At 37.1% G+C, this 19,024-nt stretch overlaps 1 protein-coding gene across 9 annotated transcripts in view; it reads left to right on the plus strand.

Moving 5' to 3' along the window:
* Positions 1 to 19,024, plus strand: part of PRUNE2 (prune homolog 2 with BCH domain) — a 132,137-nt gene that overhangs the window by 107,501 nt on the left and 5,612 nt on the right. For 4 of the 9 annotated variants that reach the window (XM_023943468.2, XM_023943469.2, XM_086869262.1 and 1 more), the window contains 5 exons: positions 3,241 to 3,417; positions 7,579 to 7,681; positions 11,254 to 11,385; positions 11,545 to 11,631; positions 15,598 to 15,696. In XM_023943468.2, coding sequence (XP_023799236.2) covers positions 3,241 to 3,417; positions 7,579 to 7,681; positions 11,254 to 11,385; positions 11,545 to 11,631; positions 15,598 to 15,696 — 598 coding nt within the window. Of the gene's footprint in view, positions 1 to 3,240; positions 3,418 to 7,578; positions 7,682 to 11,253; positions 11,386 to 11,544; positions 11,632 to 15,597; positions 15,697 to 17,447; positions 17,484 to 18,009; positions 18,049 to 19,024 lie in introns of all 9 variants that reach the window. The other 5 variants (XM_086869263.1, XM_086869264.1, XM_086869259.1 and 2 more) reach the window with 4 other exon arrangements.

Consider the following 19,024-nt stretch of genomic DNA (forward strand, 5'->3'; position numbering starts at 1 on the left):
GCAAGACTGTTACCACAGTTCAGGGGTCCACCTCATCGCTGAAAAATGTCTCTGTATTATAGGTAATACTGAAACCCATTTTTTCAAAAGAATGGTGAAGAATCACCACAACTGCAATATGCATGGAAAATGAGAGCAGAAATACTAAATTACTTGTTTTGAACTAGCACCTGACTTGTTCAGAGATTGGTTGACCATCAGTTATATGGCATGGGGGTTTTAATCACAAATACCATATCCTCCAACATCCCCTTTACAAGCCATGCTGGTTTCTGAAATGAGCTTATTATGATTATTGCTTTAGGTGACATAAAAATTGCATTTCTGAAAACCATATATGAGTATCAGTGAAGGCCTGTTCTCAAATCAACACTGTTTATAAAGTTAGAATGGTTATTATTTTTTCGGCAGATACTTATTTCCTTTCTGAATTTCACACTGGTACATCTTGCTCTGCAAAATCAACACTTCAGGCAGTAAAGGAGAGCTACTTCCATCAGGAAGAGGCAATCTGGTACCATTTCTATTAAAAAAGAATTCATGTATCCAGCTTCAACATTTTATCAGGGTCTTAGTAATTTTCATCGTTTTAGGTTTCACCAACCAAAAAAAAAGTTATCAAACCCCAAATACAATTTCAACATTGGTCAGCCATGTACATAGCCCAGCCTCTTTATAAGCTTGTTCTGCCAGCTGTGCTTCTCAGCCTCAGTCATGTTCTTTCCACTTCACGAGGAAACAGCTGACCAGACAGTCTTCATAGGCTGTGTTGATAATCCCATCTATCTGTTCTAAAATTACCTGAGCTGCATAACAACTGTGGAAAACCTATATCCTTACAGGAATGGACTGCCCTGCAATAGTTTGTCAGAGTGTGTACAACTCGACTGTATGCTTGCAATTTTCATATTGTTACCAACAGTACCTTTGCAAAACTGACAACATATAAAATTGCATTAAGATACCTAGGTTTGGAGGTAGTGGGGTTATGCATTTTGTAAGCTTATTCTCAGTGTTCACAGAATATGTGGTATTTCAAAACTGAATGCTATTGTGAAACATTGTGAGCATTGTGAACATTTTTCAGTTCCTCAGTATTTAATCTGCTGCGCAGCAACTGTTAAACCAATTTGAAATAGTATACTTGAAAAAACCCCACTATTTGTCAGACTTTGTCTGACCTTAGATCTCCTCAAACTCACTTTATTTGGAGTTCTTAAGGCAGAAAGACTTGCATAGTCACACTATAGGTGCACATAGATGTGTTCCTTGATTTTCCATCTCTGTTTCCACCATTAATACAATCTTATTTGAGTATATTTTTAACTCACTAGCTGGTTAGACAGTAAGAAAAGAGGTGAAATATTTGTCCTTCCTTTCAAGATTCCATCAGGCAGCAGCTAAGCAGAGAATTGTTTATAGCCTCAGATTTCATTGCACATGAGAGAATCTGCCTCAGAGAGGGGCACCTTCTGCCAGCATAATTCCCTAATAATATTTTGGATTAGGGACAGAAAATAAACGACAGGCAGCAGTAGACATTCAGACTTCATTAGTCCTAGTGTAGCAATAAATATGTGCTCAACTATCTTTTTATGAAGCTTTTTTTGTGGGCTTAGAGAAACTTGGTGTTTGTAACAGGTTTGGTGAAATTATTGGTAGGATTTAAAGGAGAATTCAGTTTTACAAATTAATAGTTAGTGCATATATGTATATGTGTCTGTAGTTTCTATGTAGATATATGTGATGTATATACTACTGTATATATCTGTATATATATATATATGAATACTATCATATTCCTGATTTCATAGATAACTTATTCAATTCTTATGATAAACTAGTGTGTTTTGAGGATCATATACTTTGATTTTGAACCACTACAAGTAGTCCAAGAAGAAGCATTTATCAGAGAGGCACGTCTGTAGATAACCCAACGCATAGAAAGGTTTGAGGACATCTATGAAACATTGTGTTCTTTAATTCTTGTCAGTTAAAATCACTTCTTTTAGTTTATTCTTAATTTTCGTAGATCTCCATAGTATTTTCAAATAGAATGTCTGCAGCTTTTTATATACACCTGTGTATGTCATGATGTATCTCCCTGTATCTTTGTTTACTGTTACCTCACTTATTGATGTGCAAGTCAAGTTCAGCTCTCATGACTGCAGAGCCAGAATAATGCTTTAGAAAGAACAGTTTACTTCAAATATGTGTCATGCATAAAATTTACAGGATCTTTACTTTGAAGGTAAATTAATAATACGTACACAGAACCACAAGGCAAAGGTGTTTCAGCAAGGATGTTATAAGAGAGGGATTTTTTTTCCCCCCTTGGAAAACACAGCATGTTGTAACAATAACTAAAGAGGGAAGTTAAATAATTCCAGCTGTGGACATAATCACTTTTCATGTTAGTTTTTCTGTAAACAGGCATTAAATTTGAAAAACTGGAATGTAGTTAAGTTTATTGTTAAGAGCAATCCCATCAATGTGCAATGAAAATGAAGATCTTATTAATTACTTCCCAGTTTTTTTGAAACTAGGAGTATTCAGCAGAGACTTTATGGTCACTTGTCAGCCATACTGTTAGTATTTTGTGGTCATTGTGTCTTCAGACTACAAGTCTATGTTCTCTCTAGGGTGCTCATAGAACAGGTCAGACTGCCTGGCTGCTCTGTACTTCACAGCAGGAGAAAATTGACATTTAATCTCAGACAGTCCTAGGGGGAAGTAACTACTATGTTTATATGAGGAGTCAGCATGACTGAATCAAACAAAGATGAGTGTTCTTCACAGTTGCTGATAGTGGATTTAAAGAGATTGAAGACAAACTGGGAAAAAAGTTGAGAAGCTGTAGCTCTCTGGTAATTCCTCTCTAGACAGGAAGTATTACAGTGTTCACATTTATTTGACAGGGTGGGTTAGCATAGTTCTTGTACCTTCAACATAGATTTTAGAAGGCCTACCGTGCGGTAACTCCAGTGAACAGCTGCTCAGTTTTACCAGTTGGATGCAAAATTCCCTTGGTGATAATTGCCAGTTCTTTCAATGTTCATAATGATGAGTTGTCTTAAGAAAATGGAAACTTCTTATTTACTGACTGTCAGATGATCATATTCTGCTCTTATTTATACCAGTACTGTAAAAATGCAGTTGATTTCAGTCATCCATCTCAAATGTATGTAACAGCAAAAATATTTCACAGGAAGAGGTAATATATACAGTTCTACTTTTCAGAAGATCAGACTGCTGCTAAGGATGCTTCCCAAGAGGAGTCTGAGTCAATTCCAGAGTACACTGCTGAAGAGGAGCGAGAGGACAACAGGTTATGGAGGACAGTGGTTATTGGAGAACAAGAACAGAGAATTGATATGAAAGTCATTGAACCATACAAAAAGGTCATTTCACATGGAGGTAGGAAAAGCTGTAAGCGTTTTCTAAATTGATGTAAAAAATTAATGCTTTATAGATCATGATTTATTCTTATTTTTGTTCTGTTATACGGACAAGGGAAGAGAGAATTTATTTTTCAGTCTTGGCTGAAATCAGCCAGGCTTTCAATTCCATGTGGCAATGACTAGTAAGAATTTCAAATTCAAAGCTATTTTGGAAGCAGCATACTGACATTTATGTGTCAGGAACAATCTGGTCACTGTAGGGTAAAACTGTCTTGAACAAGGAAAAAAGCTTTGGACCTGCAGTAAAATAAAACTTTAAAACCTTTTGTGTGAGGAAGTACAATGCTTCGTGGTTTGCTGAATGAAGGATGTGGTTGCGCAGATCTAAACAAGTAGAGTGGCGAAAGAAAACAGATAGTTTTCCCTGGGGCTTTCATTCATCTGACTACTTGCTTTATTCTATTTTTCTGCCATTTATAGTTGTCAACAGCATTTCACCAGGAACTGGTTTATCGGATTTTTACAGAATTTATTAATAACTATCAAATAACATATCAAAGGAAACAAAGTAGGAAAATGGCCCCATGTGCTTGCTGTATTTTCTCATTTGCTCATCTGCTGTCCAGCTTCCTCAGAGAATTTATGGTTTCAGGGTTACCAGTATACTTCTGTATAAATTAATTCAAATGGGTAAGTCTTACTATAGTTGAAGGACGAAAATTAAACAAGGCTTTCTAAATGCCTTTTTCCTTGGTGTCTCAGGTGATTATCGTTGAATTCTGTATTTTTTTGGGGGCACTCTGTGCTATCTGTTAAGCAAGGTATTAGATTGTGTTGTTTTATTCCTGCAAAAACTGAGGCAGGCAATATAGCATCTCAGAGGTAAGATTTATGAGTTTGTATTAGGATGCTTTTGTCACAGTGTTGTTGATCTACAGCATCACTTAAAGATACTAAAATATTAAAGTTAAAACATTTTCAGTGTTGAGCCTCCATCTGGTAAAATTACATAAATGAATTATGGTTAATTTTTACATTAAAAGCAGCTAAATGCTAGCCTACAGGTATTCATGGTGGCCAGGGTTTAACCAGAAGGTTTAACCAGAATTAATAAAGATGTTTAGGCCTGCAAGCATTTTTCTACTACAACACTACTGTCAAAGATTTATGAATATGATGACACCTCAGACACAGTTTAGCAAACATACACAGATGGCTTAATTTAGGAAACAAACACAAAATATTTTTGGGCCTTGCTAATGTTGTTTATTTATATATTTTTGTATGCTGTAAACTAGTCAAAATACATTTGCAGTAAAAGCTTGTATATTTCCTAAAGAATGTTGAAGTTTATAATGGCTTTTGTGAAAAATCAGTGTTTAATGTAATTAGGTAATTCGCCTCAACTCTGAGTATGCAATAATTTGAATTCAAATTTTACATGTCTGATATTTTGTTAGATCACTCAAATGTAAGATGAAGAGCATTTTGTTTTCTTTACTTTTGAAAGATGTCAATACCATTATTCATTGTAAAACAAACAGTGTAAAATATAATGATAGGCTTCAGCCTGCTGCTGCCTGAACTGGAATTTTTTCCTGATATCTAGGCAAATCAAAGTAAATTAAGGACTGGATTAAGTTCTCCATTTATGAAGTGCCAGATTGAAGACAAGGAGACAAAATCATTTTGTTGTGTCTACTATGGAAAACTAAAGTTTCTACATTATGGCAGCAAGGCCCATTCCATATGAAGTTCCCTTTGGCAATAATTCAGTGGAGTGTTTAGAGGGCCAGGAGTCTTCTTCAGTCTCAAAATTAATACTAGGTTCTGACTAAAATTAGGCAATAGGAAGTCAAGTCAAGCATTTCTTGATGATTCAAAGATCTACTGAACATTTCTCCCTTCCAAATGACAGATAACAGCAAATGCAGAATCTAGGTGGCATTTCCCTAAAAATAGGAAAGGGAAGAGTAGATTTGGCAGTGTAGGTTTGAGATTGTCTTTAACATATGCTGATGGAGAAATTTCTTAGATATTTTTTTTTTTCTTAGACTAAGTGAGATTTTGGGCAAATGGCTTTTACTGGCTTTCAGTGATAAATTAAAATACTTGTCCCTAGGGTGAACATTCCTTCTCTTCAAGCATGTGTGAGAAAAAGTGGCTTAGATTTATCTGTGGATTTTTCTTTTGTGTGTTGTTAGTTAGCATCTGCACATAATTGTTTTGCTTTCCATGAACTGCAGACTGTGTTGTGTAATTTAGTGGATGCACCTGCCATAATGTGTTCTTACTGCCAAGTTCCTGTGCCAGCTGGACTGATTGCTTTATGGCAGCATGATATAAAATATTTTAAATTTTTATTAAATTTATGGAAGGAAGGAAGGAAATGTTCTCCCTATTTCCCTATTTGTAAACCTGAGGGGGAGAGAAATACTGCTTTTTCCTGTTGTTTTGTTGAAACCCAGCTGGCAACCAAGCCCCACGCACTCACTCACTCCCACATGGTGAATCAGAAGAGTGAGTAAAGTCTTGGGTTGAGATAAGGACAGTTTAATACATAAAGCAAAACCTGTGCACACAAGCAAAGCAAAACAAGGAATTAATTCACTAGTTCCCAAGGACAGGCAGGTATTCAGCTATTTCTAGGAGACCAGGTCCTCATCACACAGTGACTTGGAAAGATAAAGGCCATCATTCCAAATGTCCCCTCCTACTTCTTCTTCCCCTCCTGAGCATGATGCCATATGGTCTGGAATATCCCTGTGGTCAGCTGGGGTCAGCTGTCTTGGCTTGTCTTCCCCCTTCCAAGTTCTTGAGCATCCGTAGCCTGCTCTCTGAGTGGTGGGGGGCAGTATGAGAAGCAGAAGAGGCCTTGGTGCTTAGTGAAACTGCTCAGCAATAACAAAAACATCTCTATATTATCAACTATCGAATTTCAATGCAAATCAAAATTACAGCCCCATACTCGCCACTCTGAACAAAATTAACTCTGTGCCAGCCAAAACCAGCCCAATTCCAAATAATCTAGCTGAATGATAGTATGTGCTGAAAACAGGACTGGAGTTCCATAAGCAGTTTAGTTAGGCTTGGATATTGCTCTCTACTATCCAGAAAGCACTATAAAAATCTTAAAATCTCCTTCTGGAAAGATTGCTCAAGTGTTAGTATTATCCTTCATTTTTTGTCATGAAAACATGTTCCTGAGGGGAATTGAAGTTTCCTTCACAGATACTATCATCTCTCCCTCAGTGCCAGTTTTTTCTAAACCCAAAGGGTTTCTGAGTGTTCTCTGAGTACATCTGTCTCTGCATCACTAGTGCTATCTACCTACAACCATTCTACAGCATCTTCATAAATTCCCTCCTAACTGCATGTATCCTTTAAGCAAAACTATCAATTGAAATGCAGGAGTATTTTTTATGTATTATTAATGATAAATACAGAAAATCCATAGCAGCTGCAAAGGTTTCTGGAGAAGATTAACCAACATTAATCCATCACGAAAAAGAAACATTTTCTTTTGGGTAACAAGCAACTGTGCTGGGCCCTGGAATGGTAGTGCTACAGCTTTGAAGATTAATAGCTATCATTGGGCAGTGATGCAGCCCAGAGAATGCCAGTATTGGACAACTGGAGTATCCAAGGTTAAAATGTAATTTATACCAAACTTGCAGCAAAGAATTTAACTGATCCCCAGGAGCTTTTAAGGGATAGTGGAGTGCAGTAATAATTGTAATGTTCTAAAGCCATTGGAGCTTCACAGGCCAACTCCAAGATTTTGTGGAGCATAATTCAGCAATGCAGGACAGCAAACCTAGGATATATTCTTTAGCCCCTTCTTCCTCAGTCTGAGATGAGCATTCAGTACATGGTTCCATAGAGCTGCAATGAACCAGAAGTAAAGCCTTAGAAGCTTGTCTTGCTGGTCACTATAAAAAGTTGGCTAGTAGCTGTGCCATGTCTAGTTTTTGAGGATTTAGCTTAGCTGACTATCCTTCCTTATCACTTCATGATAGTTCATACATTTTCAAACTTTTGGTATGAAGCACTTTTGTATGCTTCAGCAGTAGACATAGCAGCTTTATTACAGGACTTTGAGGTTTTGCTTTTTTTTAATTTACCCTGTTTAAGCCTCTGACAAAGGTAAAAATGCGTTTTCATTTTTTTTCCACAGGATACTATGGTGATGGTCTGAATGCTATCATTGTGTTTGCGGCATGCTTCTTGCCAGACAGCAGTCGAACTGATTACAACTATGTCATGGAAAATCTTTTCCTGTGAGTGATATGTGAGCAATGTGACAGGGTCTTTCGAGTCAGTACTCAAAATTATGCAGTGAGAGGTAACCTCTCTTTGCTTAAGAGGTAATTTTGGTTGTTAGAAGGGAAGTGAAAAGGAAGATAGCAGTTTTGGATAAACTTCTCAGTGCAGTATGATTTTGTTATCTTTCTTACCTTCCCAAATTGAGGTGTATTTGTCAGGACCAAACCTGACTGTTAGTATCTCTCTAAATGTCAAGGAATGCAATATCTTCACCTTTTTTGGGGCTACAGTCTTTGCACTATTTCACTAGTGATTTCCAGATTGCTCAGAAAAATCAGCAGGGGCTTAGACAATTTTTCACTGTTCATTGTTTATTATATGCACCCCTGAATGTATTTTTAATATATGCTGTCTTGGGTTTAGGAGTTACAGGGCCTTTTCTTGACAACTGTTTTTTAAAAACAGGATAAATGGCAATTGCTGACACAAGCAGCTCTAACTGTGCTTCCTGACTCCAGCTGCTTCTGATGCAGCTAGAAGTGGCAGGGGCTAGTTAGGTAGCACACAAATTTGGCAACATAACCCCAAGTCTATCACAGGAAAATTATTTCTACTAGCCATTGGTTTGACAGCCCAAAATTTTGAAGGCAGCACTCTCCTGAACTGGTATCAGCTACTTCCTCTTACACCTGTTAAAAACTCAATCATTCCAATGTTTTCTGTGCTAAAACACAGTAAGTATTTCCTAAAGCCAGCAGGAGACCTGGCTTTTGCCATTTGCAGCTTACAAGGCACTGACCCACGTCTCTTTAATATTCCAGTCTGTGAAGATGCACTTGTTGGCAGCCAGTGCCTTTAACATTGTCTCTACGTGTGAAAATCAAGACTCGGTTCTAGTTTCTCCTCACAGCAACTGATATCATTTGCCTGGTAGAGCCTCTAAGAACAAAATGTCACCTACAGTAACTGATACACACAATGCCCAGTGATTTAGAAGAGAGGAAGGAGTTGCTACAGTGGTTTTAGCTTGATAAGTAAGGAACAAAGCTGACTGTAACCATGACTGACATTCAATAGTTGTTCTTTGTCTTCACCCAAGACCTTTGTTCAGATGGAGCTGGTGATAAAATAACTCTGCAGAGAAGGCCTTAAGAGCATTTTCCATATGGCTTAAGGATATTGCTGGAGTCAATTTTATAATTTTTTTTTTATTCATTTTTTCTGGAGTGTTGGCTGCGAACTTGCAGCTTATTTTAAGGCTTGTAGACAGTTGGCTCTTTCTAAGAGAATAAGAAAAAGGAGTAAGTTCACCTTTTTCTTTCCATTCTAGGTCTGTTAATTTCACGGAAATAGAGGGAGGGCAACAGTTTACTAAATATACAGTAACTGGCATATTTAAATATTTGGTAATTCTTTACTATTGAATTATATAGGGATCTGGAGAGACCTGCAAACCATTGAATCTCTTTTTTGATACAGAATGTTTCTGGTAGCATATAAGCTACCTCTAGTTTCTGATTAACAATTGTCCTCAATTGTTCCTTTCCTGTCTGAATTCCTTTCACATTTCCAATTACCTTCTTCCTATATTTTATATTGACTAATTCTGTAAAATTGTCTTTGAAGGGTTGAATTTGGGTGAAAATGCTTGAAACAGCTTATACAGCAGTTTTTGTAGATAATGCAGAACCACATAAAAAAACCCTACTGTTTAATTTGTGGCTGCCTGAAAGTCAGATTAAAGTCAGTCCACAGATTAAATTTTTTTAAATAATCTCAATTTGAAAAACTACACTTTGAAAACAAAACCAGCACTTTGCTTTCTGAGTGATTCAGTTGTTCTAGTCAATGAGAAAATTTCTGTCCATCTTTTTAAATAATGAAAAAATTGCCATTATTACCAAATAATAAGAAATTATTACATAGGTAAGGTTTACAAGGGAGCTGAGCATCCTAAAAATGGAAAATTATCTAATTCAACATACATTGCATAAGAGCTGTTGAATGAAAGTATGTGAGATTAGTGAGATATGAATAAAAAACTAGCAAAGATTCCTTTTTGTCATGATCGGCCTCTTAATTCTGATGAGAAATTGGCATAATTTTTCTTATTATAACAAATTAATTCATAATAGGCACAATTCCCTTCAGAGTTAATAAACAAACATTCTTCAGACTGTCATGTGCCATAAATGAAAGACTTGTAGTACTTTAATATGCACTTACACAGTTCTGTGTGTTTCAGTGTTTAAGTGCCTTTGAAGCACTGGATGTTCTGCCCTGTGGGAAGGGCTAATCTTATAACCTGTCAAATAGTAGCTTTGTTAAAGTAGCTATTAAATAAGCTTTATGCATCAGAATGTCCATGCAATCCCTTGCTTTCCTATATCACCATCATATATTAGACATAAACCTTCACAAATGTCAGGCAAAAGCAGGGAATGCACATCTGCAAAGAAAGAATGAGCTGTGGAATGCACTGAGGGAGTAGAGATTTGGAGGGGATTTACCAAATGCATGGAACTGGTCTAGGTAATGGCTGCCTACTTTAGCCCAGGTAAAATACCACTCTCTGTTGAGAACTAGATTTCCTAAAATTCTTTGAAAGACATTGCCTAAGGAATTTAAGGGTCAGATTAGATTGTGAGGCATGCCCATACAACTCTGAAAGGAGCCATTATGCTTAGGGATAGAGCTGCCTTTTGTAGTGAGTGCACTCAGGCATTCAGGTTTTTAAGGTGTGACTTGTGGTTTTGCCTTTGAGTTTTTACACAGGCATGCCTTGAGGCTGGCTAGTAGAGAGAACAGTTTGAACATTCTGATAATGATCAGCTCCCAAATGAGGTAGAAACTTCTGTGTGGACTATCTGCATAGATAGTCCTAAACAAGAATTTAAAACTATCCTCTTATTTGAATGAATAGTGTGCTTTTCTAGGTAGGATGCATTTGGCCCCAAGAGCACTGTCTGATAATGAGTTTTGGGAGTGTCTTGCTGGAAAAATGAAGTGATGTCAGGAATTGTCTGTCCCATCAGTCAAGTTGATTGACAGGTTTCCTTGGGTCTGAGTGTCGAAGTATTTGTATTTTGCAGTCACAGACTCTGTAGCCAGAGTGTGAGGCAGAGTTGATCACAAGAAGAATAAACAAGTATCTTCTGACACTTTTTATTGTTGTATTGATCAAACTTGGTGATTAGAATAGTGAATAGAAGTTTCTCAAGAGTTATTTCAGAAGTTTCTAGGACTTGATGCAGTGTTCTCCCTTACAAAATCTTCTGTTTTAATCCCTTTTTAAGAAGCAGCAAATTCACCACTTATACTTGAAGACTCACTAAACTAAACTCTTACTTTTGTAAGGAAACCACATATTTTTGAAGACACGTGTAGGACTGTGATTTTCTAGCTGTGTATCTGCAGGTACCATGGTGATTAGTGCTAAGTGTTTCCTTTTGTTTAAAGGAAGAGAAAAGCCTGTATTGTCATAAAGTGTTCAGTCTGCCTTCATTTATTCCTAGTAGCCTGATTTAGTTGGGGCTCAATCAGATAGTGTACAATATATGTTCACTGACACCTGTACTTTTATCAGGTATGTAATCAGTACCTTAGAGCTGATGGTAGCTGAAGACTATATGATTGTCTACTTGAATGGAGCAACACCAAGAAGAAGGATGCCTGGACTGGGTTGGATGAAAAAATGTTATCAGATGATTGATCGACGGTGAGTAGTATTTTCCTGTCTGATCCACAGCCATTATTTTGAACAGTGTCCTGTTTCTGTAACTCACCTACCTGCATGCCAAGGTTTACTGTATATGATCTTTCTTTATCTTTTGGGTTTTTTTCTGTTTTTCTAAGAAACTATTGCTTTTTTACTTAGATTACGGAAGAATTTGAAATCATTTATAATTGTTCATCCATCATGGTTTATCAGGACAATTCTGGCTGTGACACGACCTTTTATAAGGTATGTAGTAAATACCAGTGATTTTCTATGTCCCTGAAATACATAAGCACCCTAAATCATCAAACATGGCTGTTAATCTTTCACTGAATAGAGCTCATTTTATAGATCATGTTGGGATTTTGGAAGTTGAATTTCACTTCCCTAAGGTGAACTGCAGGAATAAAGTGATTTATATAAGTATCTAGTTGCAGAAATCATAGGCATGGTTTTGTAATCCTGTATGTGTATGCCCTGGGAATTCAGTTCCTTAAAGTAGTCTTTGTTCACAACCCAGATAAAAGACATACAGAAAAGGGAACTGCATGTAATTATAATCACCTTATTTAAAAAATTCTGGCTACCAAACCAGATTAGGCTACAGTTCTGGGTTTTTAACATATCATTGCTGCTCATAGGTCATATAAGAGGACTACCTCCATCCTGAGGTGTTTAAATCCATTTGGGTTCAAAAAAGGTTTAATGCTGTAGAAAATAATGGTTTGATTAGTTAAAAAAAGAAAAAAAAATTACCAGCTATAAAGACCACAGACTTACTGTGGAAGATAGGCAAGTATGCAGCTGAAATCCTGAGATCAGGGAGAGCAGAGTGGCAGGTATAAAAAAGAGTTTCTTCAGGCAGGACAAGAAGCTTCACCTACAGAAGCCACACAGATGCGTTATGACAGTTCTCAGGGAGTTCTGCTCACAGACCTCAGGTGAAGACACTGGAGATCTCTTGTTATAGGGTGCTCTGTCCTGATAGGGTGACAATGGGATGGGGAAGCACATGAGTTGTCCCATTGCTGCCAAAGTGCAACAGGCAGAATGTCGTAAGAGATGCTCCTTTCTCCATGTGGTATCTTAAAGAGCAAGTTGAAAGTAACAATTTAGAATACCAGAGTGAAAGGGAAACAGTACTTGGAATTATTACCAGTAGTTACGAGGATTCACTGAGTTGTGTTTGATATCTGAGATATTTCTGTTGCCATCCTATTTGCTCCCAGAAGTGGTCTTTTTTAAAGTCACGTCAATTTCAATTCATTAGTCATTTATTCAAAATGACCATACTAAGCAGCAGTGATTAGAGGTTTTTCATTGACATACAAGAGAAAATGTTCACTCTAAATGGTTTGGCAAAGCAGATTAGCAGTACCAAGCTAGACACACTAAGTTACCACCTCAGCCAAATAGATTGAGTCTTGATGCATGAAGAATGCGAAGTGCAAACTCAAACTGAAAAAGGTGGGTAGGACACATGGCTAGTGTGATTTTTTTTTTGGAGGATGACATGAAATATTTGGACCCTTACCAAGGACAGGAGAACATTATGAGTTCCCTTCCCTTTCTTCAGATAAGGAGATAAAAACTTGATTATATTGAAGACCAATGACAATAGCTAGTTTGCTAGCCCACAGCTGTTCCCCAAACCCCTGACAGGCACAGTGGGAATTTTAGAGTGAGAAATTTAATAGGCACAAGGCAAGCAGAGATATCAGTGAGATAGCTAAAAGCAAGCAATATAATTTTAATTGTGTATCCGCTGAGATGTGGGACTAAAAAGTAGAAATCAAAAACCTGAAAGACAACAAAATGGTGAGGGGCAATCAAGCCACTGAGGGTAGGCTACCCTCAATTCTATCTCAGCTCTTTGTTCTACCTCAAAAACTAGCAGGAGTATTCAGTGGAATGTGGAATCTATCTTGACTGAAAAATCATTTTTTCAATATATAGAATGAAAGAACTAGAGGTAGCAGAGATAGTTCTTAGCTATTCTGTTAGAACCCTTATAGATAATCACTCCAAAAATAATTTGAGCTGTGTTAGGTAAGAAATTAGATTTCTAAGGGGTTTTTTAAGAGTCTGTGAAACATATTTGGCATTTGACTGAAATATTTAAATGATGGGAAGTTACCACTACTGGCAGCTTACTTTCCCTAGAAGTCTGAAAGAAAGTGTGTCTGGGATGCCCATATACTCCCACATGAAGGAATTACTTAGAAATCAGTCACTGCAGTGGAATTGGTGGACCCAGAAGAATCCTCAGGAGGAAAAGTTACCCATTGAAAGATTTTTTTAGTGCCTTCCCACCTTTAGAGGCTTATGTTTGGCTTGCAGTTTGCCAGGTTACTTTAAATGGCAATGCTGATGCTTCAGACTGTGATGAACAGTTTGGATAAAATGCTAAGAACCTGTATGTTGTGTATAAAATGTGTATGAATCTGTATATGTGCTTTGACTGGACATTCGTGGGTGATTCTTGGATCTAAAACGTAAATCTAAATCAGACCATTGGTCTGATCCAGTGTGTGTGTATCTAGTTATGCTGATTGGGTACAGAAACAATTTACAATGAATGAGCTTAAAGAACTGTTCACAGCACCTTCACGTGTTCCTGCTCCAGTTATCTCACTTTGCGTTATTGGGAAGATACGTGTGTTGAGGGGAGGGACAGCAACCTTTGCTCAGGGCTATTTCAGATGCTCCATGTCTGGCTGTACCTACTGGTCAGCAGTAAATAGGAAGAATATGTTCTGGTTTTCAAGACCTAGACTTAACATATATGGTCAATATGAGTTTGCCACTATTACTGATGTTAAAAGATGATCTAAATACAGCCACAGTTAAATTTAAAAAATTTAAAAGCCAAATGATAAAGATAGATAGATAGATTTTTCATAACCTCACACTTACCAAATAACTTAGGTCAGGCAAATAAATAGCCTTATGTTTTAAGTGTGTTTTCTGAACAATTTAGCCTTTTTTCCAAATGATCATTCTACAAGCACAATAAATGAATCATGTAGCACAGCTGAAATAAACAATTATTTTGTCATAAAAGGTCCATGCAGTAAGAATAGACACAATCAGATCTGTGCTCTTCTGAATAAATTACGAAATTCAGCTTTATTGTGTTTGATTGAGAACTGATGTAAAATAGAAATGCTAAGTCATCACATTCCCTTGATAACTGTCATGATGATTATATCCATGTCAAGTAATGCTTCCCATCAAGGATTTGATTATTTTCCAAATTTTCACACATCTCCTTGAAACTGTAAAACTAACCACATTGTCTATTACATAGGCATTACAATTTAAGATGTTGGGTAAGTAATGTGATTCAGCCTAGAGAAGGAGCAATAAAAGGTGTAGGCTTGATTTCAGTCTCACTACAACTCAGGTAGGCTCATGATCAGCTGAATTGTGTGTTAAGATATGGTTATTAAAATTATTAGAGAGATGTCTCTGTCCAAATTCAGGTGCAGACAAGACCATATGCTGAAGTAAATAGCACAGACTTTTATTTAGTAGTAAATGTGAGAGAGAGATAGAAAGAAATAAAGTGAGTGTGAGGAGAGGAGAATGAGCTTGCCAAACACAGGCAGACTAAGTAGAAATAATATCATCACTCTATGATCTTGATGTCATCCTGTTGGTCCTCTTCTCCTGGTGATCTTGGTGATGAAGGTTCCAATCTTGTCAAAGTTATGGTCACTGTCTTTATTGAGTAGGGGAAGCCCACAAAACAGAGTCCACTGCATTTACATTCACTCAAGTTCAGGTGGGAATGGCCAGGCACCTTGCCTTCTAAGATGTTACAGCTGCCTCTTTCTTATATCAGTAAAGCTGAGTTGTTTATGTTCCACCAGTTACGTCAGGGCTGAATACCTTCAGGCTCTATGTGAAAGTCCTGGTTCTTTCCTAGAGGGAAGTTTTGGCACCTGAGCCATTGTGCAAGAGAGGACTGGCATGATAAAATGTGCTATCCCACTTCACAGGACGTGCCTCTTACCAGCCTTCTGTAGCTGTGGCAGGTGGATTGAGTCATTAATTATTAGCAGTCCTGTCTCTCAGTCTGTAATTGAAATACAAATATCCAAATGCTTAATTATTTAATACATTTAATACATTTCTTCATTTGGTTTTAGCATGTTATAAAAGACGGGGAGGGAAAGTCAATTAATACCTTTTTTTCCTGTGTTTCAGCTCTAAGTTCAGCAGTAAGATACAGTATGTCAACACGCTGGCAGAGCTTCATGAGATGATTCCAATGGAATATGTGCATATACCAGACAGTATTGTCAAGTAAGTGATGTACAGCAGTATGTATTTGTTCTAATGGAAACTACTTCCACAAACTAATAATAGTGTTAAAGACTGTAATACGAATAGAAAGCACTTTCCTAATGTTCTTAAAAATGATTATGTGTTGTTCCACAAACATGTCACTGTCAAACTGGGAAGCAGGAGACCACTGTGGAATGGAAGCACAAACCACAATAAATATTTACTTCTAGAGGAGTGAGAAAATTGTTTGGCCTTTCCTGAGGTATCATCTAGGCTGTATTTTTTCATAACTTTTATCTCTGTTTAAGTGGAAGTGTTTTCAGATTTTAGTTGTGCAAGGCTCTTAACAGAGGCATTAATTAAAAGACAGCCTATTCAATAGAAGACCAGTAAAACTCCATAGGTTCCTTGCCTTGTCAATTTTTGTGGTTAAATCCACAATCCCTGAAAGACAGTTTCTCAGTTCTTGGTGCTTATGTGAAGAAGTTTTTCAAATGCAGGCATTTCCAAAGGAAAATACCTGTTAAAAAATGGTGGGAAGTTGATTGGCATTGTTTTCCTCAAATGACTTTTTTTCAGACTTGAAAACAACGAAAAGAAATGGTATACTAAGACTGAAAGCATGACTGGAAAAGATAATGTTTTTTATGTAGTTGTTATTACGTTCTGTTCAGAAATTTAATTTTTTTTAATTGTTCTCTTTAGCAAATGTTCCAGGTTTTGAACAGCCTGTTCTAGAAGGTAGTTTGAAGAGTAGATACGCAAGTATAATTGTATTTTCATTATGACTGATCAGTGACAGCTTTTGAAGTTGTCATAGATCTTCTCAGCCCAGGCAGGAGTTTTCACACCTGTTTTACAGTAGTCATAAAGCAATTTCCTTTGTCAAGCTGGTGGTGCAGTTCCAGGGAGGAAGTGGGAAGCTCAGGTCTGGATATAGCAGTAAGTTGCAATTGTGAAATCAGGGGTCATAGAGACTTTCACTCAGCTTCATTTGCTGCTGTAACTCCTTTAGAGGTATGCTAAGAATGTTCTAACATCCCTAACAAATGTTCCTCTGATTCCTGTAAACATTTTAGTTTCTTACAGTTGACTTTGATAGAAACCTTACCATGATACTCAGAGTTTCTATCTGTTTCTTTGCTATGTCATACTGTTACACAGTGGCACATCGGTGTTACACATGTTTTTACTTCCCTATAAACTTAAGGCTGTTTGAAAAGTCCATTCACCTCTCAGACCAAAGATGAAACAATCACAGCACTAGTACCAAAGAAACATTAGTACTTACAGAGTTTTAGGGTAATGCCTACTTCACGTCATCAGCAGCCGGATGAGAGATCATGATTTTGCTGAAAAAGACAGAACTGGAAAGATGACAATTGCACCCATTGGTGGCAAGCATTTCAAGATGTTGTAATAACAAGATTTAGTGGCTGTGTGCATTCAAAGCATCTGTGAGTGGCTATTCCCATACCACAGGGAAAAGTGCAGTGTTCAGTTCATAGCTTCCCTACTGCTGCAAATTCAGAGAGATTCGTATAGAAAAATACAACTCATTTTTTTGCCTTCATAATTACTTAATTTCCAAGAGCAAGCATACCACCTATGGTCAAGAAAAATCCCACCTTTAGAAAATACATGTTATGCCAGAATTTGGGTTATGTGTTTATTTAAGTAGTTTTCAGAGAAGCACAATACAATATGATTGTTGTACCATATGAACTTGTACATCTTTTCTCTTCTTTCATCCACTCTCATCTTGTAAGGTATGATGAAGAGAAGTGTATTAAAAGAAGAATGAGGTAAAACTTGCTTTCTAGCCCATGCTGTTGCTCATAATGGAGTGAATCTGTGTGACAGCCTTTCACCTGCAGGCGACCTCAACAGCTGAATGAGAGAGGACTTGCAATGATGTGGCATCTTACTTTCCCCTTCAGGCTGTTGAGATCAGCTTCCCTTGCAAATAAAACTCACTGAACTGTAAATGTCCTTGACTTGGCGCAGGCTGCAGCTAGTTTAACATTATCTGATAGAGCAAATGAATGCTTTCAGCTCTGTCCACTGGGCATGCCTCAGACCCCTGCTGCTTCTCAGTCTGTGCCTCTAAGTGAGCTAAATAAGGACTTTACAAATTTAAGGTGGGTTCAGCACAAGAATAAATGGTATCTTACTTAACTGAAGAGCTTTTAAAGTCAGCCCTAAATCATACTGGGTGCCCATGTTAAAAGCATGTACTGTACTTGTTCTTTGCTCTGCTATTGCTCTGCTTCACTCTTATGCTCTGCTTGCTTCTCTGTTTCTTTATATCAATAACTTTTACTCATGCAGACTGGATGAAGAACTGAGGGAAGCTTCAGAAGCAGCTAAGTAAGATAGCTTTCAGCTGGATGCTGGCATTATATTGTTTCACAGGAATAGCTGGAATGCAGTAGTACATTGTGTTTGGTACAGCAGTCAGCTTGTAGTTTCAATTACTGTGAAGTTGCCCCATTTGTGAATTGACTTCCCCTCTCACTGCTTTTGTACTGCTGTGTCTCAGTAATAAATAGTTATACCCTTACATTATAAAAAAAAAAATTTGCTGTTTTTTGATGATTGTTTCTGTAGTCATGGGAATGACTGAAATCACATACTCCATTAAAATGGGTCATTAAACATTTTCTTTCCCTTTTATGTCAGTTGATTTATACAGCTTTTAAGAGGTAGTTATTTCTAAGATTTTTTACAGTTCACTAAATTATGGTTAGCTATCTCAGTTAAGGTAGGTGTATAAATTCTTCTGTCTTTCCAATGTTAGCTGAATATGCTGAGAAATTAATACTTGATAATAATATTCTATTGTCTATGGTTATTTAATAAACCAGTGGCAGGTGATGATCAGATACTTTAAAGTGATAATTCTGTGCTTTGACTTGAATATAATGTGGTAGTATAGTGTAGAGTACCAAAGAAATCCTTAAGAAGTGCACAATACTTGATTCACTGAGCACAGCTTTAGAAAGTCTACTGTGCACTTTCCTTATGTGAGTATTGTACACAAAATTCCTGTGCTGGTTCTAGTACAAGATTCTCTCATGCAGTTTTTGTAACTAAAGATTTTGAGTTTTGTAGTTTCTTTCCAGTCACCTTCCTTTTGCTTATGCACTTCACAATTTTCAACTTACAGCTTCTTCTTTGCTGTATTTTTTCTAAAAGTTCCTTCTTTTGCAGTACACATTTTCCTTCAGTTCTTCTGAGGTTAGTTTCCAAAATAACCACAGAGAAATATCTAAAATGCTAGCCACTGCTTTTTGATTCTAGCAGTTAACACTGCCTCAGAAGCAATAAATTCACATATGTAGTT

This window comes from Cyanistes caeruleus, chromosome Z, assembly GCF_971803275.1.
Source record: "Cyanistes caeruleus chromosome Z, bCyaCae1.hap1.1, whole genome shotgun sequence".
In the NCBI taxonomy this organism is placed as follows: domain Eukaryota; kingdom Metazoa; phylum Chordata; class Aves; order Passeriformes; family Paridae; genus Cyanistes; species Cyanistes caeruleus.